Below are 26,785 nucleotides of genomic sequence, written 5' to 3'. Positions count from 1 at the left end.
CAGTGGTGAGTCACTTCTCACTAAGCACTGACAACAGAACAGGTTAGAATGTGTTATGAAAAGTCCAGCTAAGGAAGACCTGAGCCTGTCCAACATGAGGTGAGTGTAAACATATTGTTTTCATGTCTATTTCAAGCTTGTTTTGTCTCTTAACATTTAAAACAATCTACCTGGATCACTTGTAGTTCCAATCTTTCAGCACATTCTAAATGTTGAATAATAATTCTAATTGCTATATTTGAATTAGAATATATTAGAATGGTAGAATGGCTCAAGATCCTAAAGAGATGTAGTTTATTGTGGAGGCACATAAAATTCACTAGTTGATCTAAGGGGTGGAAAATGTTAACTTGATGGACTTCCTCTACTTGATAGTAATTCTAATTCAATACAGTGTTCCAGACAAAATAGCGTCCCATACTTATCATTTAACAGTACACCAGTTAGACAGGAAGTGGGAAAAGTGGCAGGTTTCAATGCCCAGTAGTAACATTTTGTAGGTCGTTTGACATATTGACTCTATCTTGGCTTAAATATTTGAGCCCAGACACAGCTGTCCACTAGTTCAGGGATAGTTCAGTAGGTAGAGTAGTGGCCCCATGATCGGAAGGTCGGGGGTTCGACTCCACTGAACGGCTACCCTGAGGTACCCCTGAGCAAGGTACCGTCCCTACACACTGCTCCCCGGGCGCTGCATTGGTGGCTGCCCACTGCTTCACTGGGTGAATGGGTTAAATGCAGAGGAACTATTTCCCCATGGGGACTAACACGCACACTTTTTACTTTACTACAAAAAATAAATAAATAAATCAAACAAAAATAACTAACTAACAAAAACAATCTCTTCCAGTGGTCATGCAGTAGCTTCCCTGGATAAATGGGGGTTAAAGAGGAAATGAAACTCAAACTGACATAGATGTAACACTGTCTGTGAATTTTTTAAACACGTTTAAACAAGTTTTTAAACATGTTTAGTGCCATCTTCTGTCAGTATGTTTATGTTTGCTAGCTAGTGACAGAATGGATAACTCTGAGGAAAATCAGGACACTAAAACCAAAAACCAGTCTAAAGGGATCACTTTTGGCTGCAACAATAAGTTTTATGTCAAGCAATAATTGGCTCTAATGTTTGATGGCTAGCTGCATTCAAACAGGAAAATCCATGTGTTTGCTGTAATGTTCATTGTTTTAAACCACATTATGAATAAGATAAGTGTGGAAGAGCCTGTTTAAGTCATGTGACAGGTTGTTCACCCAGACCGACATGCTGGAGTTGGAAACTGAGTTTTCTTTCCTTTTTAAAGGTTGCATTGCTTAAGGTTTCCTTAGTATAGGAAAGCAGGAAGGTGGGCATTTTTCACTTCCTCTATTGTTTTTATGTACAGCCTCACACAGCTGGTAGCATGGCTAAAGATCCTAAAGAGATGTATTTATCCAGTTATTCACTGAGCATAGAAAAACACTGAAAGTCCCTCTTTCCAATACCTCAGCTGTGTTAGAAAGGAATGAAAAGGGTATTTCAGTGCTATGAAAGGTGTATAAGCTCTTGTGTTAGGAAGGAAGTGATATAACACAGAGCATCTTGTTTTGTAACAAATAGGATATTTAAATCACAAAATAGCATTAAAATATGACTTTCTTGGGTGGAACAATTGTTCATCACAATGAAAATTAAGTTTTTGAGACATCTGGAGTATGTTGGCCTGGAGGCATTCACTATTTCAGCTTTCACTACACAGGCTACAGGTAAGATGGCTTGGAGTATCTCTGCTTATATCCGTTTTTCATCTTTTAATGAGTTGTGTTGATAATTATAAAAAGATAAAGATTTCAGGTTTACTGTATGCTTAGAGACACTCCTAAGGCAAGCAGCCTCCTTAATTGCTGGCACCTGTGAAGCCCCTGTGGTAAATAAGCTAACATTGGGGAGATTTGAACAGCTGCTGGTGTCTATGTTGCCTGCCTGATGGTGTATGTAAAGTCTTCTCTAAAGATCTGAGCGGCTTAGTCATTTTGAGATTACAGGTTTTAAGGTATATTTAGAGAAAGTAGAAGGAGTGTCCAGGATGTGGTGATTATTCAGGGATTTGTTTGTATACTGAACTCACTGGATGTCTCCTGCTGCTCTGCCCTCTTAAATGTTTTTCAAACAGTTTTACTTTTCCCTGTGTGATTTATTTTAGTTCTTTAATGCTTCAACTTATGTTGAACCTTCGGTTATTATTTAACTGTAATGCTGAATGCTCAGAAGCCAACCCAGTTAAGCTTCTTATCTTTTAACTGAGAAGATGTCCAGAGAAGCTCATCCTGAGCAGATATAATAGTTGATGCAGTAGTGGACCTGTGCCCACTGATACTGCAGCAGCTTAGAGACGATGAATGCAGTACATGTGAGTGCTGCAGCTCTGCCCTACTGCAGCTGCCTCCCTTTTCCCACTGTATCTAATTAGTTTTTCATTGTAATCAGATTTTATCTCTATGGGGGAAAGTAAAATTATCACATAGCTACTATTTTATCTTTATAATTAATGTCAATTTTCATGGCAATATCTAAAATGTTATTGCATATTTTATGACTTATATAAAGATATGATCAAGATGTTTGACAAGAACACAATTATCATGTTTCTCAACAGGGAACATTTACTACAAAGCAGCCTTCTGTGCTTGTGTGTTGTTGTCACACACATACATATACACACATTTATGGCTTTAGAAAGCAACAATGGAGGCTGCTCAATGAACTAAAGTGAACCCCTGAATCCCCAGAGTGCTGGATCACTCTAGGGCTACTTCAGTTAAAAGGAAGCTTCTTTAGTAAATAATAAGATTTTCATCAGTCCTTTGCTAGTTAGTGACATTACTTTGATATTTTTTTCATATGTTTCATGTCATATTCAGTGCCTGGTTTTAGTCAGTCACTGAATATGACCATTCATTGATTACTCATTCTCTGGCAGCATTAATAGGACACAAAACAAGGGCTTATAGGTGGAGTCAAGTGCCACTGAGACAGCACACATTTCTCTTTGCTGAGTAGTTTTTCCTTTTGGGTTTTGCAATAAGACAGAATTCATTTTAAATCCCTCTTGCTCTTTGTTTGTAAACTCCTCCTTAAAATGCCTGAAACCAAAGCACTTAAACAAAACACAAATCTACCCACACTATCCTGTTTAACAGAGCTTTTACGTGGTGGATGCTTTGATTTGTTGGGTGTGACTAATAACATCTGCAATTGTTATGTTCCACTTGAATGTAGTATTTTACCACAACATTGAGCGAGCATGTGCAACTGGAGAGCACTAGCAGTGAAACACGGAAGCAGAATTTAAAGTTCGTATTGTTTTCTTTAATGCTTTCCTGACCAGAGTATTGATTTGAACAGAGCAGACTGTAATGATTTAGTAATTATTCAAGACTCTCCAGAATACTTTTGTTCTGTTTTGCTCTAACGCCCCAATATAGTATCACACTCTTTCTTTTCTTTACTTGTCGTGTGGTAATAGAAAGAATTTGTCTCATCAAGCACAGGTGTTACTTCTATCAAATTGTGACTATCAAATATTTAACATTTACTAGAATGCTTTTTCTGTTCTTCTAAATCTAAATGTCTGTTGTAACAAAGCTGTATTAAGTTTGAATAATTGTTGTTATTACTTTTCTTTTCCTAGTTTGAGGGATGCTGATGGGAATATACAAAGGCTTTGTGATTTAACTTGACATTTCCCTTCAGAAAGAGTCATTCCTGCCATTTTTATACCCAGTCATCTGTTAATGGATAGGATGTTTTTCACTGTTTGTATAATTTGTGATTTAGTTCTTCAGCTCACCCTTCTTTGGCATTTCTCCCTCTAGAAGTGTCTAGTTAGTAAGCTGTTTTTGCTGGTATTTGTTCAAGTTTTCCTATCTGTCTCCCTTATGGTAGAAGGCTTTTATTGGAAATTCTTACAGGAAAGTCGTGATTCTTGAAAACAACTTTCACAGTAAGCGGTTTCTTTAAAAAAGTAACTGTCAGAGTCAAAGCGAGAAGACGATAAGCAAGTGCTTTTGATGATAGTTTAGATAACAGCAACTTAATTTCATTTACTGTATTTATCTTACTGCTCTTTGTCTATACAGCAACAGTGCTGGTAAAGAACATTTGATATATGATAGAAAAACAACCTGTGCGCATAAACATGTGTAGCATCTGTCCCTGCGGAGGATGAACATGATAACTTAAACAGAATCATCAACCAAGTGCAGCTGTGTTTGTGCATAGCATGTAAACAGCCTCATTAAACCAGAGTAAAGAACACTCATTAGTGAAAAAAGTCTGCTGCCAGATACATTTGTCATATCAGGGCAGTGGGCCCAGCACTGCCAACACATGTCAATGAAAGAACTGTTTGCCACCAACTATTGACTGCTGGGTAAATATCAGATGCAGTAATAGATCTTTACACTTACTGGATGACGCTTTCCATGCATATCAGAGAGATATCGCGACTTAATGAATGATAGAACTGTTTGCTGTGTCTTTCACAACCTGGTTACTAATTTAGTGCATAGCTACCCTTGTCAAAAACTTACATTGTATTGTAGAAATTATATATTACCAGGAGAAGACTGACTTGTTGATATTCATATATATATATATATATATATATATATATATATACATATATATATATATACACATATACATATACATATATATACATATACATATATATTAGGGGTGCAACGATACACAAAATTCACGGTTCGGTTCGGTTCGATACTTTTGTGTCACGGTTCGATATTTTTTCGATACAAAAAAATGTTCATGCATTTTTAATTTGTCATTTATTAAAATTAGAAATATATATTTTAACTCAAAAGTACAGTTTTTAAATTTAACCCTAACCCTTGTGCGTGTTTTTTATTTTGACAGCGAATGCGCACCTCTGGACCACTTATGTGCAGCCCTGGTTATATAGCTCATCATATTGCAGCCACAGAAATTCTTTTGTCCATATAAACCATAAAGCTGCACTTTCTTTTTGCCTTATAGTGGAGTAACCAGTGGAGTGGGTGCTATCTGCCCAGAATATGTCACCATGGTTGATTTGTCATAACTTCTCCGTTTTGTGGTAAGCTTTTCTTTGGTTGTCACTTCTTCACCCCGACCTGTCTTATTTGGCTCAGCAGAACTGAAATGCTTTTACACGCACTCACATAAGCTCAGCGATTCTCTGCGCGATCAACCTCTCACATGTTTAAGCTTGCTGCGGGAGATTTCACTTGTCATGTTTGCATAGTAAGCTAACGATTAATAAGACGATGTCAGAGGAATTGGTGCGCAAATTATCATCACTCACAGATCAGTGCTGTCGCTCTCTATACGCAGTTCGCATGATTGCAAAGTGAAAGCAAAAAAACAAGCGCAAATTCAAACGCGATTTCAATATGTCACATATTGACAGTGGCTCACCGATGCCAATGACATAATTACCCAGCTACATTTCTGAAAGAATGCAAAAGCATTGACATATATTTTTCCTACAATAGCCCGACAGGCAGGGAAGAGAGATTTTGGTAGCCCGACTGAAAAAATCGCTAGCTCCGGGACGTCGGGCTAGCGATATTGCGAGCCCTGTATCTGATTGAGGAATCACTCATCTTTGGAAAAGAGAGTTTATTACAGAGAAATGGCTCTTTCCAAAATAAAAGCTATACTATCCGCTTCTTCTGGGCTATATTCTCAGCAGCATATTAAACATATAAGGAGAATCATGTGCTAACAGCTGTCTAAATGACTCGGCTAAAGTTAGTAGCATGCTTGCTTTTTTTTGTCTGCTTCCACTTGTCTTTGCACTAGGATGATGTCGGCGTAAATGTGCAGTCATATTCGTTGTGTTCCCACTAGTGCTTTCAGGTTAATCTCGTTGAAATGACCTTAACGCCACAACACGGCAAATCTCCGTTAACGAGCTACCGCCGATCGCTCCGTGCATGGGGCTAGACGGCCAACACGTTAACGAGCTAACTGCGCTAACACACTAGTTCACACCAATGTAATTGAGCATTGCATGGCACATCCAACATACTGTTTTACTTTAGTCCATGACTCGCTTACCTTCAGGGTCATACGTCACATGAAAACCAAAATAATTCCAAACGCCAGATCTGAATGACGTTCAATTTGCCTGTTGCAAGGAGAGCTTAACTTCTGTCTCGCTATGTAATGGGCTAAGTTTCCATTCAGCTTAAACACTCCCAAGAAAATCTCCAGGACTCAGACGATTGGATTCCAGAAGTTTTTACTGGGCACTTTTGTGAAACTGTAAACACAATACAATGAAATATACTGTAAACACAATACAATGAAATATACTGTAAACACAATACAATAAAATATATGAAATGTATTATAGATGCAATAAGCTCAAAGCATCTGGCTAATTATCACAGCTTGACAGCCTAGCCGCATAGCTTATATGAGACACAATAAAGTTAACCGAATAACAGACAACGGTTCAAAACGCTTCACCGCTTAATTGTACAAAATAAATTATACTCACAGACTATGCCTTAGCGAAGAGAAAAGGATTAATCCTGTAACGGCGGAGCTGGCGGTTGAATGAGCCCACACGCTAATATCCCGAGTCACACAGTAGATTCACTTTCTGACTCTCAGCGTAAACTGCTCTCGTGTTGTCATGGTTACGAAAATACACACACCGCTCTAAGCTACGATAGCGAGATAAAGAAAACACAAAGAACACATTTCTGGGGGCATAACACTCCCCGCTTGGGGTCTTTAAGAGCCCACATCAATTGGCAGAGTCAGACTTTGGAGAAAGAAGCAGAACTACTTCTGTAATGGGACGAGAGAATCCTCTTCTATTTCCATCTTTAACGACCTCCACTTCGACTCTCCGGACCAGACCGTCCTTCCCTGGAAAGGCTTTCGTGATGATGCCCATGGGCCACTCATTTCTCTCTGCCCGATCATCCTTTAAGAGAACTACGTCCCCTTCTTGAAGATTCGGCTGTTTCCCTTGCCACTTGTGTCGAAGTTGCAGTGTTTTGAGGTATTCACGCCTCCATCTGTTCCAAAACATGTCTGCCAGGCCCTGAACTTGTTTCCACTCCTCCCTGAAGAGATCTGCTTCCTCGAACTTGCCTGACGGCAAAGGAGGCGCGGAGCCTGTTTTGAGAGTCAGGAGCATGGCTGGTGTGAGGATGCAGGGCGACTCGGGGTCGGATGACACTGGAATGATCGGCCTTGCGTTCATAATTGCTGCTACCTCGGCCATAAGCGTGGTCAGAACCTCGTGCGTCAGGCGAGACTTTCTCTGTTCAAGCAGCATGCAGTCCAAGATACGGCGGGCAATGCCGATCATCCTCTCCCATGCGCCACCCATATGGGATGCATGGGGTGGGTTAAACACCCAGGTGCAGCTCTGTTTACTGAGGTACTTCTCCACCCTGTCGAACCCTGAGTTTTCCTTGTCCATCCCCAGCTCACGGGAAGCGCCGACGAAGTTAGTTCCGCAGTCCGAGCGTATCTGCTTCGCGGGGCCCCTGACCGCAAAGAATCTCCTCAAGGCGTTAATGAAGCTGCTGGCACTCATGGCTTCGATCACCTCAATGTGCACTGCCCTGGAACACATACACGAGAACATCACCGCCCATCGCTTGGAGTTCGAAACTCCTCCTCTTGTGCGGCGTGAAACGATGCCCCACGGTCCAAAGACATCGACACCTATGTAGGTGAAGGGAGGTGCTACTTGTAACCGTTCTGCCGGCAGGGCTGCCATCCGTTGATGTTCGGCCTTCCCTCGCAGCTTCTTACAAGTGATGCATCCGTAGAGCAGACTGCTGATACAGCGTTTGGCTCCCACGAGCCAAAAACCTGCGGCCCGAACGGCACCTTCAGTAAGATGTCTCCCCTGGTGTTTTACTGCTTCGTGATAGTGGGACACAAGCAGAGTTGCGAGGTGATGCCGGCCAGGAATGATGATGGGATGAGTCTCGTTCATGCCTAAGCCTGACTGCTCGATCCGACCTCCTACCCTGAGTAGTCGATCCTGGTCCATAATGGGATGCAATCTCCACAAGCTGCTGGAAGATGGTATGTCGACTCCAGAACCGATACACTTGAGCTCTTCCGCGTAGCACTCACCCTGGACACTCTTTACGATGCACACTTTGGCTTTCAGCAGCTCCTCTTCTGTAGGACGACAGATGTGCCAGCCTCGACATTCGCCCTGCGTCGAGCGAGCGAAGGAGCTAGCTACGTGGATCAAATGTGCGATGGCTGCATGGAGTGTGCTGAACTTGGAGAAGCGTTCAAAGCGTTGAGGGCGTACCACGCCTTTAGCAACATGGGTGAGTTTCGTTGTCACCTGTGGACGCACTTCGGCATCGATGTCGGGGTCGACAAGATTGTACGTCTCTTGAAGCTCGGATGGATGCCCTGATGCGTCGCAAAGAAAGGCTGGTCCTTTGAGCCATGGTGTACTGCTGAGCAGGGCTGATGCTACAGCTCTTGACCCAACGTCAGCTGGGTTAAGATGCGTTGGAACGTACTTCCACTGGCCGGGACAGGGTGACTGAAGGATACGTTGGACCCTATTGTGTACGTAGACATAAAATCTCCTTGACTGGTTATGGATGTATCCCAGTACGACCTTACTGTCTGTGTAGTAGGTGATGTTGTCATACGTTGTGTCCATCTCTGCGACTATCATCTCGGCGATCTCGACGGCGAGCACAGCAGCACAAAGTTCAAGTCTAGGGACAGTTAGGCTAGGTTGGGGAGCCAACTTCGATTTCCCAAAGACAAACCCAATCTCAGTTTGTCCCTGCTTGCCAGTTACCCTGATGTAGGCTACGGCCGCTATTGCTCTGACGGATGCGTCGGCAAAGACGCAGAGCTCTCTCCTTAGGGCTCCTGTGGTGGAGAGGGACGTATAAGGCCGTGGTATTTGGAGCCCCTCCAGGTCTTGAAGAGACTGTTTCCATCTAGTCCACTCGGTCTCCATGTCTTTGGGAAGGGGTGCGTCCCAATCTTCCGCTTGCAAGGTGAGTTCTCTTAGGATCCGTCTTCCATCAACTGTGATGGGTGCTAGAAACCCTAGGGGGTCGTATAGACTGTTCACGGTCGAGAGTACCCCTCTGCGGGTGAACGGCTTCTGATCGATCTCGATCTGGAACGTGAAAGTGTCCGTGCGCATGTTCCAGAACAGTCCCAGGCTACGCTGGATAGGCAGATCATCGATGGAGAGATCCAGGCCATTGAAATCCTGAGAGCGATCCTGGGAGGGGAATGCTCTGATGACCGCGGAACAATTTGATGCAACCTTGTGCAGCCTGAGGTTGGAAGCCGCGAGCATCTTCTGCGCTCGCTGGAGAACTGCGATGCCTTCTTCCTCTGTACTGAAAGACTTTAAGGCATCGTCGACGTAGAAATCGCGGTCGACGAATCTCCTAGCATCGCTGCCGTAGTCGGCCTCTGCTGCCTTGGCCGCCCGCCGCAGGCAATACACTGCGACGGCAGGCGAGGGGCTGTTACCAAAGAGATGCACCCGCATCCTGTAATCCACGACGTCAGAGGTAGGGTCATTGTCTCTATACCACAGGAAGCGGAGAAAATCCCGGTGGTCTTCTTTCACGATGAAGCAGTGGAACATGTGCTCGATGTCGGCGGTGATCGCAACCTGTTCCTTCCTAAACCTCATAAGAACACCTAGTAGGCTGTTATTAAGATCGGGACCACTGAGTAAGACATCGTTGAGCGATACTCCCTCATAGGATGCACTGCTGTCGAAGACCACGCGGATCTTGTCCGGCTTCCGGGGGTGGTACACGCCGAACAGGGGCAAGTACCAACGCTCCTGACCGGGTTGCAAGGGAGGGGCAGCTTCTGCGTGCGCCTTCTTGAGCGTCTTCTCCATAAACTCTAGGAAGTCGGCTTTCATCCGTGGTCGTTTTTCCAGTGAGCGCCGAAGTGAGACGAGGCGTTCGAGAGCCTGTTTCCTGTTGTTAGGGAGTCGCTGCCTCGGTGACCTAAACGGCAAAGGTGCGACCCAACTGTTGGAGCTGTCTTGGCAACACTCGGCTTCCATTATCCTTAGAAACTCCAAATCTTCCCTGGATGGAGCAAGTTTGTGGTCGTTGGGAGTGCGAGCGAAGACTGTTTGCCCCAAATTGTCTCCGATTAGCGTCGTCGGGGTTCGCGCTGGATGTTGTTGATAGTCACGTGCTTGTTCAAACACCTCTGTTACTTTCATCTGGTTGTTACATGGCTGGAGATGGCTTGTACGACCGTTCCCTAGAACGGCTGTTTTGTAGCTTCTCACCTCCGGTGGTCTGTGAGCACCTCCGAGGCACACGTCTCCGACGATGACCCATCCCAGGTCAAGCCTTTGGGCGAAGGGAGCATCTCCTGGGCCGCTTATTTGCTCTCGGACCTTGTGGACCCGTAAGATATCTCTGCCCAGTAAGAGAAGAATGCTGGCGTCTGGGTCCGGAGGTGGTATCTTGTCAGCGATGCGTTTTAGGTGGGTATGATGATAGGCCACACCGGGGGTGGGAATCTCCGCGCGGATGTTGGGAATTTGGTTACACTCGAGGAGTGTAGGCAGAGAGATACTCAGTTTCTCGTCCAACGGCTCTATGGTGTAGCCGCTGGCTCTCCTTCCTGATGTCTCCGTACGTCCCGCGCAGGTCTTTAGTGTGTATGAGTACGAGCGCCCGGAGATCTTGAAGGCTTCGAAGAACTCTGACCGCGCGAGGGAACGATTACTCTGCTCATCCAATATAGCGTACATTCTCTTGGCTTCCCCTCTTCGTCCGTTTGGGAACACCCTGACGAGACAGATCTTAGCACACGCTCTAGCACTCAGACCTTCCCCACATACCTGTGTGCACGTTGCGTTGACCTCCTGGTTATCAGCTTTGTCCTCCTCCCCGCTATCCTCTGAGATGGAGGGGAACGATTTAGATTTCCAGGTAGGTGGGTGAGGGTGGAGGGCTGTCACGTGGGCAGCGCTACCACACTCGGTGCATGTTATCTTGGCTGTGCAGTTCTTTGCAAAGTGTTCTGTTGACGAGCAACAGCGAAAGCAGACGTAGTGTTCTTTCAGAAGCTGTTTGCGATCATCTAAGCTCTTCTCGCGGAAACCTCTGCATTTCCTCAGAGGATGGGGTTTTTTGTGCAGGGGGCAATGTTTATTCGGGTCAATACGTTCCCTGCTTTCCTTAGACTCGAACTTGGCAGTGCCTGAGACTTGTGTTTTGTGGGTGTGAACGGACGTCTTCGTGGGCCTCTCCCATTTATTCATTCTCTCGTTTGGGGGGCTTGGCGTGAAGAGGTTGAAACTTGGGTCCGTACGTGCTTTCGCCTCGGTGCGGATGAAGTTCACCAACACGGAGAAAGGTGGGAAGCTGACGAAATGTTCTTGTTTGTATCTCGTCCCGTGGTATAGCCACTTTTCTTGTATGCTGTATGGAAGTTTCTCGATGATGGGCTTAATTCCTCTGGAGGTATCCAAGTACGACATGCCCGCGAGGTAGCCATCTTCTTTAGCGGCTTGTAGCTCTGACAACAGGTCGGCTAGATCCCGGAGTCTCCGTGGATCTTTTGTCGTGAGCTTTGGGAAGCTTTCTAGTTTGCTGAACAGAGCTTGTTCGACGGCTTCTGGGGAGCCATATAGTTCGTCGAGGCGCCCCCATGCTGAGCACAGTCCAATAGTTGGATTCCTGATGTTGACCGTTTTTATTCTTCTTACCTGCTCTGTTGACTCCTTTCCCAGGTGTCTGGTTAGGAGGTCGAGTTCTTCTGCAGCAGACAGGTCTAGATTGGCAATGGCGTTCTGGAATGATGTTTTCCAGGCCCAATAGTTTATTGGCTGGTCGTCATATGCGGTGAGACCTGAAGTCACCAAGTGGTTACGAGCGAGATATTTGATGAGGTTAGTGGTTGTAGAATGGTCGTAATCACCTCCGTAGAGTGTCCCGTGGATGGGCTGATGCGTGGGAAACGTAGAATCTCGTTTGGGGTTCTGCTGTAGGAGTGGAGTTGGAGGGGGGTAGAAGGGTGACTTGGAGCTCTGTCGTGTTGGTGCGTCGCTTCTCCAGGGGCCCTGAAGAGCTTGGTGTGGCGTAATAGCAGCAGGAGCGGCAGCTTGGGTCTGAGCCGCGTTATGCGGGTGAGTGACTGGCTGAGAAGGGGGAAGGTTATTTTCTGTAGCCGATAGACCCTTGGCGCTCAGGCTGGCCTGTTCGGAGACAAAGGCGGCTACGCGCTGGTCTTTGACAGACTGGTGGACCAGGCTGTTAACTTCGCTGCGTACTTCGAGACCCATATCCTGCAGACCAGCTACTAGGGAGTTCGCCTCAGCAACGGCGGCATCCCTTTCTTTTTCATCGATTAGTGCGTCGAGGCTGGCTTGAATACGTGCTTGCTCCACTTTAAGCTCGATTTCTCTTTTTGAATGTGCCGCTCTAGCTTGCGCGGCTTCAGCCTTTGCTTTTGCCATGGCAATGGCTATGCTGATTTTTGAGCCAGACGATGTACCAGATGAGCGACTGCTCCTTGAGCGCACACACTCTGACTGGTTGTCTCCATTTCCTTTGTCAGCATTGCTACGTTGTGACATTGCGTGTCGTTGGGTCTCCAGTATCGGGAGATGTCGGCTGCGGCGAAGTTTTCCGAGGCTATATTGGAGGCTGCTTATCTCTCGATAATGAGTAGCTCCGTACAGCGGCGATCCTCGTATCCCTATTAGCTGCGTTGCAGTCTTTTCACTGTAATGGGCTAAGTTTCCATTCAGCTTAAACACTCCCAAGAAAATCTCCAGGACTCAGACGATTGGATTCCAGAAGTTTTTACTGGGCACTTTTGTGAAACTGTAAACACAATACAATGAAATATACTGTAAACACAATACAATGAAATATACTGTAAACACAATACAATAAAATATATGAAATGTATTATAGATGCAATAAGCTCAAAGCATCTGGCTAATTATCACAGCTTGACAGCCTAGCCGCATAGCTTATATGAGACACAATAAAGTTAACCGAATAACAGACAACGGTTCAAAACGCTTCACCGCTTAATTGTACAAAATAAATTATACTCACAGACTATGCCTTAGCGAAGAGAAAAGGATTAATCCTGTAACGGCGGAGCTGGCGGTTGAATGAGCCCACACGCTAATATCCCGAGTCACACAGTAGATTCACTTTCTGACTCTCAGCGTAAACTGCTCTCGTGTTGTCATGGTTACGAAAATACACACACCGCTCTAAGCTACGATAGCGAGATAAAGAAAACACAAAGAACACATTTCTGGGGGCATAACACGCTAGCTTGCCCTGCGCTCTTCCTTCTGACTATGCTGTCTGTGTTGAGCGCTCAGTGGATCTGCGCTCGACAGTGCAGCCTAGGCGGAGTAGTCGAACGCAGATTCACTGAGCGCTCAACACAGACAGCATCGTCAGAAGGAAAATTGATAAAATAAATTACAAATGTTGTATTGTTCGATACATATGCGTACCGAACCGAAAGCACTGTATCGAACGGTTCAATATCGATACGAATATCGTTGCACCCCTAATATACATATATATATATATATATATATATATATATATATATATATATATATATATATATATATATATATATATATATCATATCTGATCTGCTTCTCAACCTTAATAATCAGAAATTTATTTACCCCACTGAAGCAACCATCTGATGTGAGGCCCTCTATATCATCAATCAAGTCCTAAATAGAGTTGTTTGGCGTGTTGTGAGCACATCTTTGTGTATTTTCTGTTGGTTTTATTCTTCCAGGAGTTTTATACTAACCTCATTTCTCCTTTCAATTACTGTACACAATTGGATCCTAGTCTTTAAAGTATTTCCAAAAGATCTTTTAAAAAGTAGACCATTCAAATTTTGCTCTTCTTGTAACAACAAATGGAAACCTTGTCCTTGTTATGCTCTTATCTGTTGTTACCTGTTTTAGATACCGGATGAGCCAGTGCAGCTACATGGTGTCCTCTATCAGCAATTATGGAGCAAAAGCAAAGAAAAAAAAAGAAAAAAGCATTCACTCATCTTATTTCTTATTTGGTTATCCATGATAATTTGAGCACTTCCACTTGGTCATAGTTAGAATGCAAACAGTGTCATAGTTGTAAAATTTAAACGTGACACAAACGGTGATAACAAATTATCTTTCTTTTTTTTTCCTCACATGCTTGGGGAGATTCCAGCTTGTCTTATATGAATTTGGCAGTGAGCCAGCCTGGGGAGAATAATTAACTCTGAAAAGATTTTGTATAGTATACTGTGTACACAAAAGAGATTATGTGTAGGTGTTTTGACTGCACTACGTACAACTCTATTTTGACACACCACATGACTTTGTTAAACAAATGAAAATAATACTAAAAATTTGAACAGAGAAGTCTGCAGCTTTGCCAACATGTTTGTGCAGATTCCTTTCACCGATAAGACTGTACACCGCAGAACAGAAAACATTTCTCTTGTGGGAATTGTACATTCATGAGAACCACAAAAAATTCAGCAAGAGGTCACAGAGAACAAAAGTACGGTTCATAAGAGGAGTTAAACACAGAAGCTCATAACCTGCTGGTTAATATAAAATCTGATAGACATAACTTAAAAGCTCTCAGTGTTTGCAGGAATGTGGCAATTTGGCTTACCTCTGTTGGAAACATTAATGAGGAATTTGCCTGAGGTAAAAGGTTTTAGTTTTCTGTGGTGGCCCTGAGAGATCAAATGCAGTGGAACTTGAGGAAACACTAACAAAAAGAAAAATGCTGCAAAGGCACACAAAATGTAATAGATGTCGAATAAAAAGCAAAGGAAGCTGAATAAAACACAACAGCAGTAGAAAAAAAATAAAACTTTACAAAGCAGAAGTGTTCTGTAGGAGACAGCAGAATAGCTACGGAAGTGACAGAAACCAAAAGAAAATGCTTAAAGAAGCAGTGAATTTATCAGGTTTGTGAGGGAGAAAATGATGCAAAGCAATGTGTGAAGATCACAGTACAACAGGTCACACAGATCAAAAAGTCTTGACCTTTAAGTTTTTCTAATTAAAAAAAAACTTGATTAAACCATCCTATTGACTGCAAAATGACCTGTTGTTGTTTAGATTTATGCCTAACAACCACAAGATAAAGTTATCTGAGACTACACTGTGGGAGTTGCTGACTACTCTAATGTTTTTGCAAACTTATCCCCTTTTACAACTGGTGCACTGATCTGTATCCGGATGAGTAATCTGAGGAAGGGCAATTCTTAACCTAATGCTTGGCACACAGTCACACCAGCCAGATTATATTTGGTAACAATCAGACTTAAATTGCTGCTATGTGTAAATGAAATTTTTGCCACCAACAAAACATCAGTCCCACAACTTGAAAGGTCAACTTACAATAAGCAATAGAAATGATTCATCAGATCTACTCATGACTTCTGCTGCTGTGTTCTATATCTGCATCTAGGCAATCAATATAAAGTATGGCCAGTGTAACTAAACTAAACTAAATTGCATGTACAGTCAAAATTTGTTTTTGCTCCATTATATACAAGAGCAGCTGGTGAATGACATGAGTTTATGTTTTGTCTGGATTAGCATTGTTTTCACATTTTAGCATTACTATTCACCACTTGTGTATCACAGAGGCAGGCCTACAAACCAAAATATAAATGTAAAGAGAAAAAGCAAGAGGAATGCAGATAGGTGCTTCTGAACCCTGATGGAGTTATCACAAGACAACACATGGGATCAAAGAAAGATCTTGCATGGTCCGTGTGGTGTGGCGTGGTCTGCGGTGCCGTGCAGGGTTAAACAGTTACCTATTAATAGTCCTGCAACAGGCAGGTCTTTCATGTTCACATACCATGAATGGGTATTCATTAACCATGTCCACTTAAAGTAAAAATTGTATTTCACAATTTAACACTATTAAGATCAAAATTGAAATGAAAATGTTAACACTATCAATATTTTTTAGTGATATCTGGCAAATGATCTGAAAGACTTGGTGCCAACTTGGGGTTAAACTTGAACTTGGCACTAAAATGACCAAAATAAATGGAAAATGAAAACATTGTCTCGTGGCTTGAAATATAATTGCATTTCAAATCATTTAAGACAAAATTAGCATTGTTATAATTAGAGATGGCACGATACCACTTTTTTATGTCCGATACCGATACCGATATCATAAATTTGGATATCTGCCGATACCGATATGAATCCGATATAGTGTTTTTTAATCAACAAAACTGTTTTTTTTTAAATATCTTGCTGCATTTTGTATATGTTCATACTCAAGTTTAAAACAACAACTACACTAAAGCTATTCTGTTATACCTATATGCAAAAAAAATTTCATAGTTCAGCAATACTGATCAATCTAATAAACTTAAACCTACACCATCCTCCCTATTCTGGTATTTTAAAGAGTACTTAGCATAAATATTAAGCAACCTAACTAATAGGGTTCCAACTCCCAGCAACAACAAAAATAAATAAATAAAAAATAGGGAACCACCCCTCACACTCCACCTCATGATGCTTAATCGACGTAATCAACCTTAATTTGATGCAGTGTGAAAAAATAAATGCACAGAAATCAATTATTTTTCAAGAAATATTAAATAGATTCAACATCTTTCTTCAACAAAATTGCAGACTGCACAGATGGTACCTTCCCAAAGGAAAAAGTACTATAGCTTACTAGGGTATATATATTAGACTTAATAGTCACTATATACAATAATGGACTTCTATACATTTTACATCAGATTAAAACTTTGGGTGTAAGATTCGGATAAATATTAAATAATTAAAAGCTAGACATTTTAAATGAGAATAAGAAAGAAAAGTATGTCTTTGTGCCCCCTTTTCCCTGTTAATGCCCTATCGGCCCCCCTGGCTAAACTTTGCTAGATCCGCCCCTGCACAGTTACCAGCGTCAGCTACGTAGAAAAAGATCCTCGAGTAGAAAGTAATATTAAATACATTCTAACAACAGCTGATCAAGCTTAAACGTGCTGCTGTTGTTCAGCCGCTGGTTTCCTCTGTCTGGTGCAAAGTGGGCCAAAAGCAAACAAGAGACACGGACTCGCGACAGAAAAGCCGATCAGCTGATCGTTAAGCAGTTTCATGATTGAAGTAGCAGCCGGAGAGCGAGAGGCAGTCGTTTGTTAAGCTTAACGCAGGAATGCTTTACAAACATTCAGAGATGGACTTACACACTTGCTTTACTTCTCTCGGGATAACTTTGTCGGAGATGAAATGCCGGGTTGCTAGCAAAACTCCACATGCTATCTAGACCACCGACAGGTCCCGCATGCCACAGCCGCTCTATCACGTGATGCATACTGCTCCAACGTGCTAACGTTCTGAGGTGAGTTAGGCGTGTTGCAAGTTTTGTGAGGTGCTTTCCTGATATTTAATGGATCGGATTGCATTTTTTATTTTTCTCCGATATCCGATCCAGTAATTTAGGTCAGTATCGGACCGATACGTAATATCGGATCGGTCCATCTCTAGTTATAATATTAGTATAATATTGATAATGCAAAGTACCACAGCTGCTTTACATGGAAAACATTACTTTACAACAGTGCCTTTATGTGACGTGTCTTACTAAGTAAATGTTATTGATGTTTTTCTAATCTACTGTCAATTTCCAGGAACAGCTGTCCACTGAGGCCCAAGTCATATAGCTAAACAGTATTACTGTTGTGTTACTTCCCATACAATGTTTAACTGACAAATAAGGAAGAAGATTGCCAAAGTAACAAACACAGATATTGATTCAAAGAACTCATCTGTCATGTGACACTTTTTCCCCTAGAACAATACGTTAATTCACTCATTCACATGAATAATTAGAAATGATGAGTAACTGACTCAAATGTCAGTGGAATGTTATGAGAAATTACATTTCCCCAATGAATATATTTGTGGATAAATTATATATTTGTATTTTTTATCTATTTATGTATTTTTTATTTATGTTTCTGAATTATAATTCAGAAATTAACACATCAGTTTATCATGTACCATCAATCTGTTAGATGTAGCTGAGTCAATGAATTAAACAAAAATTATGTTTGACAGGATGATGATATATATATTTTTTTCCTATCCAGACTGTCACAAATGAACAGACAGTGCTCTAATACAGTATAATGACCTACAATTATCTAAAATAAACAGGGCAACAATGTTTTTCTACTCTAGCCATATCCATGCAGAATTGTTTATTCGACTCACATCAATTCTGGAATAGATAAAACAACATTGTTTTATGAGCGTTATAAAGCTTTCACGTAAGGGCACAAACAATGTGTAACCTTGAGCTACTACTATAAAAGGGGAGGAGAATTTGAAAGTGTCTGCATTACCAGCCCTTAGCAGAAAGGTAGACTTCACAGGGTAAGTGCTGTGTAATGACAAAGTTGCCGTTGTTGATGTTTACTGAGGGACCAGTGGAAATGTATATTGTAAATGGATGAAACTAATGTCTTTTTAAATGCAGGTTTGCTGCCTGAGTGCATTCAATAAATGCGGTGATGTGTGCGGTTTCTAGGTCAACTTAACCTGAAAAGAAGCTAGAAATCAGTGACTACCAGACACACTTATAACCCAACAGGAAATTATGAAATTAAATATATCAGAAAAAAGTGTTGCATTCATGCATCTTACAGGAATTAAACATTGGTTTTGTTTACTGTTTTGTAGAAGTGGTGTACTGTTACGTGTCACAATTTTGCCCAACATTGATAATGCAATTTCAAAAGTACACATTTTTCTCTGATTTATATACTTGCATGTGTGTGTGTAAATGTTTAGACGTCTTTGTGAGGACAGAAAAATTGGCATGCCACTGTACTTGTCGGGACCAACAGTCACCTATGGGGAGAAACGGTTGTCCCCACGAGTTTGACGGCATTTTTGTTATGCTTACTACTCAATCACATCTAAAATTTTTGGATTCAGTTTACTTGGATTTTTTATGCCCTCAATTCAGTTACTGAACTTCTGAACTTCTTCCGTCGGACTGTGTTGCTTTTAGCTCACCAAGGCTTACTGGTAGGGGTGGCGGCGTAGCCTCGGTTTTTAAGAATTCGTATGCAGTTCGGCAGCTACCCTCACCTACCTACTCTAGCTTTGAAGTCCAATTATTGGAGATGACTGCATCCACGACCACACTTTGCGTGGTGGTTTATCGACCGCCTAAATATAGCAAATATTTTATCACGGACTTTGCTGATCTCCTAGGCTCCGTTCTTTTTAAGTATGGTTGTGTTCTCATTGTCGGTGATTTTAACATACACACTTGCTGTAAGGATGACTCATTTGCTAAAGACTTCCTTGCCTTAACGGACTCTTTTAACCTGGCTCAGTGGGTTAATGACCCAACGCATGTTAAAGGACATACTTTGGACTTGGTTTTCTCATATGGTCTGGACATTTGTATCAAGGATATAAGTGACGCTGGGATCTCGGATCATTTCCCAGTTATATTTGATACTGGCTTATGCACTAATGAACTACATCCTGCGGCTCCCCTTCGCCCGCTACGTGTAATTAATGCTGAAGCGATGTCAAACTTCTCTATGTCTTTCTTGGATTCTGCATCTGTCACTCTCGACTGTTGTTCTTTTCACTCGGTTGATGACTGTGCTAATTCCTTCCTATCGCTGATTTCTTCAATCCTTGATACTGTTGCCCCCATTAAGATGAAGCGCCCTAGAACCTACTCTCAGTGTTGGCTTAATGACACTACGCGCGCCTTACGTCGCGTGTGTCGGCGCGCTGAGAGAAGGTGGAAAAAAGATAAACTTCAGGTTTCCCATGACATGCTACGGACTAGCCGCTTAAAATTCCAAAGTGCTGCTAAAACGGCCAAAGCGTCCTTCTTGTCCAAAATCATCCTGGCCAATGACCATAACCCCCGTACCTTATTTAAAATTTTTAACTCTGTGGTTAACCCTTCCCCGGACATGCCTTTAATTCATTCTCAGGGTCTTTGTGAGCGATTTCAAACTCACTTTTTAAAAAAGGTCTCATCTCTTAAGTCCTCCCTTCCCCCTGCTTTATATCCTCTCCCCATTCCTGAGTGCATTTCAACTTTCCACCAGTTTGAGCCTGTGTCACTTTTGACTCTTAAGCGGCTAGTTGCTCAAATGAATAACACCAATACTGTGCTTGACATTCTTCCATCTCGTTTAGCTAAGGACTGTTTTGATGTAATCGGACCTAGTATCCTATTTCTTATGAACTTTTCCTTGCTCTCAGGCTGTGTTCCTTTGTCCTTTAAGCATGCTGTAGTCCACCCGATTCTTAAAAAAAGAAATTCTGACTGTTATGACCTTTCAAACTATAGACCGATCTCTAAGCTTTCGTTCTTGTCCAAGATCCTGGAGAGACTAGTTCTCTCCCAACTCCAGGCGTACTTGGACACGAACAATATTGCTGAGAAATTTCAATCTGCCTTTAAGCCATTGCATAGCACTGAAACAGCGTTGGTTAGAGTTCTTAATGATATTCTTGTAATCACTGATACTGGACGCTCTATGGTCCTAGTTTTACTGGACCTCTCTTCGGCCTTTGATATGGTAGACCATAACATTTTATTACTAAGACTTGAGCACACTGTGGGTATTAGAGGCACTGCCCTCGACTGGTTTAAATCATACCTCGCTGATAGATCCTTATCAGTTCACTTAGGCACCTTCTCCTCTTCCTCCGCTCCGGTCTGTTGTGGTGTGCCTCAAGGATCAGTTTTAGGCCCTATTCTCTTCTCATTGTATTTGCTCCCTCTAGGCGCAATCTTTGAAAAATACAATATCGCCTTCCACTGTTATGCCGATGACATACAGATCTATTTTGAACTTACTGACGACCTTGCTGTGTCCCTGCACTACTTTCAAGAATGCATGCGGGAGGTCAAAGAATGGTTCCTGAGTAATTCCCTCGTTTTAAATGATAAGAAGACTGAGATTGTGGTGTTCAACAGTAAAATCCCTCATGCCCAACTCTGTGCTGCCCTGGGTTCCTTTGCTAGTTTTTCTTGTGACTATGTCAGTAACTTGGGTGTACTGCTGGATAGCTCGCTCAAACTCGATAAGCAAGTGTCTGCTGTAGTGAGATCTAGCTTCCACCAACTGCGCCTTATCTCTAAGGCTAGGCATTATATTCCGCATGAGGACCTGGAGAAGCTTATTCACGCTTTTGTGACCTCCAGGTTGGATTATTGTAACTCCTTGTACTATGGTCTTCCCTCTTCTCTTGTTCTTAAACTGCAAACAGTCCAAAATGCAGCAGCCCGCCTTTTGACTGGTACCAGGAAATTTTGCCATATTACCCCTGTCCTAGCTAGCCTGCATTGGCTGCCCATAAAGTACCGTATTCAATTTAAAATATTACTCCTTACCTTCAAAACTATTAATAAATTAGCGCCAAGTTATCTTAGTGAACTTCTCAAACCACATACTCCTGCTAGAACACTCAGATCTGCCACTCAACTACTTCTGACCCAACCCAGATCTCGACTGAAGTCCCGGGGTGACCGTGCGTTTGCTCTGGCTGCCCCGGTACTGTGGAATACCCTTCCTCTCGACCTCCGCGCATCTGATTCCATTGCACTGTTCAAATCACGATTAAAAACCCACTTATTCAATCTTGCCTTTCCCTCTAGTTAATATTTCTTTTATGATTTTATATCATGCACTTTTATGCTCATTTAAATTCTTGTTTGCTCTGTACCTGTTGCTTTCCTATGTATTAGTGACAGTTATCTGCTTGCATATTTAGTACTTGCTTTGGTCCTATTTCTATTATCCTCCTCCTATACTCTATTTTACTTGTTAAGCACCTTGGCATACCCTTGGTTTTTAAGTGTGCTTTATAAATAAAGTTTATTATTATTATTATTATTATTAAGTGAACACAAGGAAAATTGCAAAGAGATCTGAAGCCATGAAATAGATTTTTTTTTAAAGTACAGAAGAAGTCTAAGAAATACAGGAAAGGGGATTGAGGGAAAGCAGGGAGCCTAAAAGAGCACTCAAACACAGAATAAAATCTGAATGAGCATTAATGTTAATGTTTAATGAAATGTTAATCAAACTATTACGTGTATCTGGCATTTACTGTCTACGAAAATCAATAAAATGTTTTGATAATCTTGCCTGATCTTGTTCATTTCCAGGTCTAAAACAATGATTTGGAAGTTGATCCATTTCAGTGGTGTCTTTCTTGGAGCTCTCACACTCCCAACTCCATCTTCACTCCCCACTACCAACACTGAGGAAAGACCCTGTCAGATCTACAACTCTGACCGATCTGCAGATTGTCTGGGAAGACAGCTTGACAGTATCCCATGGAGACAATTTCCACCCACACTTGAAGAAATAGACCTCTCCTATAACAAACTTCAAGCTGTTTATGCTGATGACCTTTTCCACCTCCCTAAGCTTCGTATCCTCAAGCTTCAGTACAATAACATTTCATACATTGACAATGATGCCTTCAGAAACAACACACTCTTGGAGTATCTTGACATCTTCAATAACTCCCTGCAGGAAATTCCTGCCAGAGCTCTGACACCTCTCGTTAATCTAAAAGAGCTCTACATGTCTAATAACCTTTATATAAATGCAACTTTGGCTGACTGCTTCTCCAAACTTTCCAGACTCCAGGTTCTCTCCATGGGTGGCCCTTTGGTGATGGGCCTAAAAAAAAAAGATTTCCAACCCCTGAAGAACCTTAAGCTCCAAGGATTTGCTATTAAATGTTCCTCCCACCTCCATTACTATGAGCCTGGAAGTTTAGAAGTCATTCAGACAAGTCAGATGGGCTTTGACATGGCTATAGACCAACACCCAAATGCTCTTGTTCATATGCTACAGGACCTAGCTAACAAAACATTCACAGTCATTCAATTTCGTAACCTCTTTGAATTCACATACTACATGGGACAGGAGGACATTTTTCAGGGTTTAAAACACATTAAAGCCAAGCAACTCATCTTTCACAGAGGAAAATTCAATGAGAACCTTATAAGGATGGCTTTAATCAATTTACAAGCAACCAGCATCAAAAGATTAAGACTTCAGTACATTGACTTTGCCCGTTCGCCAACATTTGTTGATAGTGGTGCAAGTTCCAGCATCACAGATCTTGTACTGGATAAACTGGATCTTTGGTGAGTATTTTGGTGTCCTACAAGATTGCTCTAACAGTAGTTTACACATCTCACTGATCTAAACTGCACTACTGAATAATTCTGTACAATAATAACTATAGTTCTACAACTGTTAACAACTGTTTATAACTTGTATAGTTCATATTTCTGTATAGTTTCATATTTATATCCTGTTCGTAGCCTGTACATAGCTTGTACACTCACTACAGCCTGTACATACTCATAGTTATAGCATATTCATAACATACCTTCATACCGTGTACATTGCAACATACCCATAATAGACCCATTTTTGTAATATATGTATTTTATTACTAAGCACTTTCTGGATGAATGCAAACTGCATTTCGTTGCCTTGTACGTGTGACATGTGCAATGACAATAACGTTGAATTCTATTCTATTCTAATGGACCGTAAAATGTGATTTTGTGATTTTCATCTTGTAAATTATGGTTATACTTAAACAAGCAATTTTAGTCACAAGGTTGTGCAGCGCAACATAGGGCATGACTATAAAGGAACATACCAGGGCTTTAAATTAATGATCCAAAAACAGCAGCTGCACTAAATACGGTAGAGCTGCACAAGAAGATGATGCTATGAAATAGTGGGTTTGACAAGTATTTTGTTATAGTTATAATTCAATACCTTGTTACAAAGTGAAATTACATGAATGTGAAGCTCACTACTAAGGTCATATAAAAATACGCAAACTAAATATCTCTGTTTCTTGTAGGTACATCAGCAATCCTGATGTGCTACGATTTGATTGGCGTTTCACCTGGTTCAAGAAAGTTAAGCAACTGTCTATTCAACATGTGTATTTCAACTCTGCACCCTGTGATTCATGGGTTGAGATGAACGGTGTGGAATTACTAGATGTCTCCAATAATCGACTAAAAAATGAGTTTGTATTCAACCAGCGATGCGATTACAAGAACACCATGCCGAATCTTCATACATTCAACACAAGCAACAATGAGTTGACCAGCTTAAAAGACTTATCATCCCTCACAAAAGAATTCCAGGAGCTAAAGGTTTTGGATTTCAGCTACAACAAATTAGGATCTGCTAAAGATAGCCAAAATTGTGTCTGGAAACAAAATATCACCAAGTTTATTGCTCACCATAATAACTTTGTAGGTGAAGCTCTCAGTTGTCTACCAACCACAGTACAGTACTTGGATCTGTCCTACTGTGATCTGGACCAGCTGGACATGAACTACTTTGAGAAAACCACCAACCTCAAAACCCTTCTACTGAGTGGGAATAAAATTAAATTCATCCCATCTAAATGGGAAAGTGCATCACTGCAATCGCTAGCTTTGGATGGGAATTCATTTGGCCTAATTAGCAAAAAATCCTTTGAAGATATGCCTCAGTTGTCTCAACTTCAGGCAGGGAACAATCCTTATCATTGCACATGTGAGCTTCATGCTTTCATCCAGGACACGATTTCAAAAGGAAAGGTAAACCTCACAAACTGGCCTGAGAACTACAAGTGTTACCACCCAGAGGCTTTGCTCAACACAGTCATAGCCAAATACTTTCCGGGTCATGTAGCATGTGACATCAGACTGGTTATCATTATCTGTGTTGCAACCACCACAGCAGTGATCTTAATACTTATGCTGATTTGCTATATTTTTGACCTCCCATGGTACACTAAAGCAACATACCAGATCATCAGGGCTAAATACAGAGCTCACAAGGAGAAAGCAGCTGGTGATCTGGAAACTTTTACCTACCATGCCTTCATATCCTACAGTCACTCAGATGCTGACTGGGTGAGGCACCAGCTCTTACCCTGTTTGGAGAACAACACGAACCCCTATCGTCTATGCATTCATGAGAGGGACTTCATGCCTGGAAAGTGGATCATTGATAACATCATTGAGAATATTGAAAGCAGTCGTAAGGTACTAAAATGTATTATGTAGTAAAAGCACCCCACTATACACCAGCACATTAAAAGTTACAGTAAATTAAAGTCTTGCAAAATGAGAAACAACACACAGCAAAACCTAATTATTTTGGACATTTTTTTTTTAGGAGCTACAGTTTTAGTCAGTTGATCTATAGCAACGTCACTCAGTGTGTGTCATTTTCACATAATTTTGTTCATTCAAAGGCAAAACAAAATAGCTTATAGTCACCTGGTTCAGTAGATGCCACTTCTTCTTGGCACTTCTCATTTTTTAAACTACATTGCAATTATAAATGATGAAAACATCATCTCAAAACTTGCCTGACAATTTGTTGACTGTTGGAATACCGAGTCTTAAAAGTCTAAAAAAGTAAGTAATGGTGATATGAGTTATGCTAAATGGTTGATGAATATAGTTGCCCTGTTATTCAGCATCTCATCATTGTTGTTTGGAAATTGGTAGGAAAGCATAAGGTAGAGACCCTATAATAATTTCCTTTCTGTTGTTTTCTTTATTCCTAGGTAATGTTTATTCTCTCACGTCACTTCGTTAACAGTGAGTGGTGCAACTATGAGCTGTACTTTGCTCAGCAGAGAGCAATGGGAAAAACCTTCAGTGATGTCATCTTAGTGGTTAAGGAGCCTATTGATCCAAACTCCTTACCCAGCAAGTATTGCAAGCTCAAGAAGATGCTGAGTACAAAGACATACCTGGAGTGGCCCCAGCAGGTTAACCAGCAGGCATTTTTCTGGGCACAGCTGAGGAGTGTCCTGGGAAAGCCAACAACCCAAGAGCGGGCAAACAGTGTTAAGAGAAGAACCCTATCTGCGGGAAGAATATCTGTGATTGGTCCCCCTATTGAGGAAAGGGTGCCAGAAGAAGATAAGATGACTGTGGAAAAAGAAGCAGAACCCACAAACGAAGCAAATGAAGAGCCATTAAATCAGATACCACTGGTGGCATTTTAGCCATTAAATTAAAAAGAACTATTAAACAAATGCCTTTCTCAGTATTTTCTCAGTAAAGACCTCCCCTCAAGTAACCTTTTTGTTTAGGCTATGCCAACAAGGGAGCAAAATACAGCATCTCATTGTGATAACAAAGAAAAACAAACAACCCCTGCCCAACAATCTGTCTGCCCAAGGCAGTCTGTCATGTCATCCCTGACAGCTGAGCTGATGGCCTCTGCTTCACTTTCCCTCAGTGTCTCAGGCCAGGTGCCCTGCTGACAGGCGCTGAAAGGCCGGCTCACACGAGATCTCCCATGTTGCACTCTGGATAACAAGCAAGGTCCCAGCAAACCATGGTGACAGGTGCCACACTGTGAAAGGACTGTGCACTATTACATTCTTGGCCCTCAGAGGTATGAGATCATGAATGTTCAAACTCAGATCAAGCCGAGTCAAGCTGTTGTATGATTAAGAAAAATGGTTTTGCCAGTTGATAAATGTGAATGTACGTTTGTTACATATTGAGTCATTATGTCTACCTTACTACTATTTTTAATCATTTGGATTCAGTAATGTAATACTTTGATAAAAAAAAAAAAAAAAGCAGCGTTATTTCTTTTTGCTGTGCTCTGACTTGATTCATGTTGGGCCAT

At 41.8% G+C, this 26,785-nt stretch overlaps 1 protein-coding gene across 1 annotated transcript; it reads left to right on the top strand.

Annotated features, from left to right (window-relative positions):
* On the top strand, nt 1-26,582 carry tlr18 (toll-like receptor 18). Its single transcript, XM_085472103.1, has 4 exons — nt 1-99; nt 22,258-23,253; nt 23,991-25,173; nt 25,704-26,582. The coding sequence occupies exons 1-4, from the start codon at nt 56-58 to the stop codon at nt 26,148-26,150; spliced, it is 2,670 nt and encodes an 889-aa protein (XP_085328229.1). The 5' UTR covers nt 1-55; the 3' UTR covers nt 26,151-26,582.
* Nucleotides 26,583-26,785: the final 203 nt, after the last annotated feature.

The sequence above is a fragment of the Copadichromis virginalis genome, linkage group LG11 (assembly GCF_057382275.1).
Source record: "Copadichromis virginalis isolate Kocher_CV1m ecotype Utaka linkage group LG11, C_Virginalis_male_GT1.1, whole genome shotgun sequence".
Lineage (NCBI taxonomy): Eukaryota > Metazoa > Chordata > Actinopteri > Cichliformes > Cichlidae > Copadichromis > Copadichromis virginalis.
The sequence above is the reverse complement of the archived record's forward strand: the minus strand, read 5'-3'. Positions and strand labels throughout refer to the sequence as shown.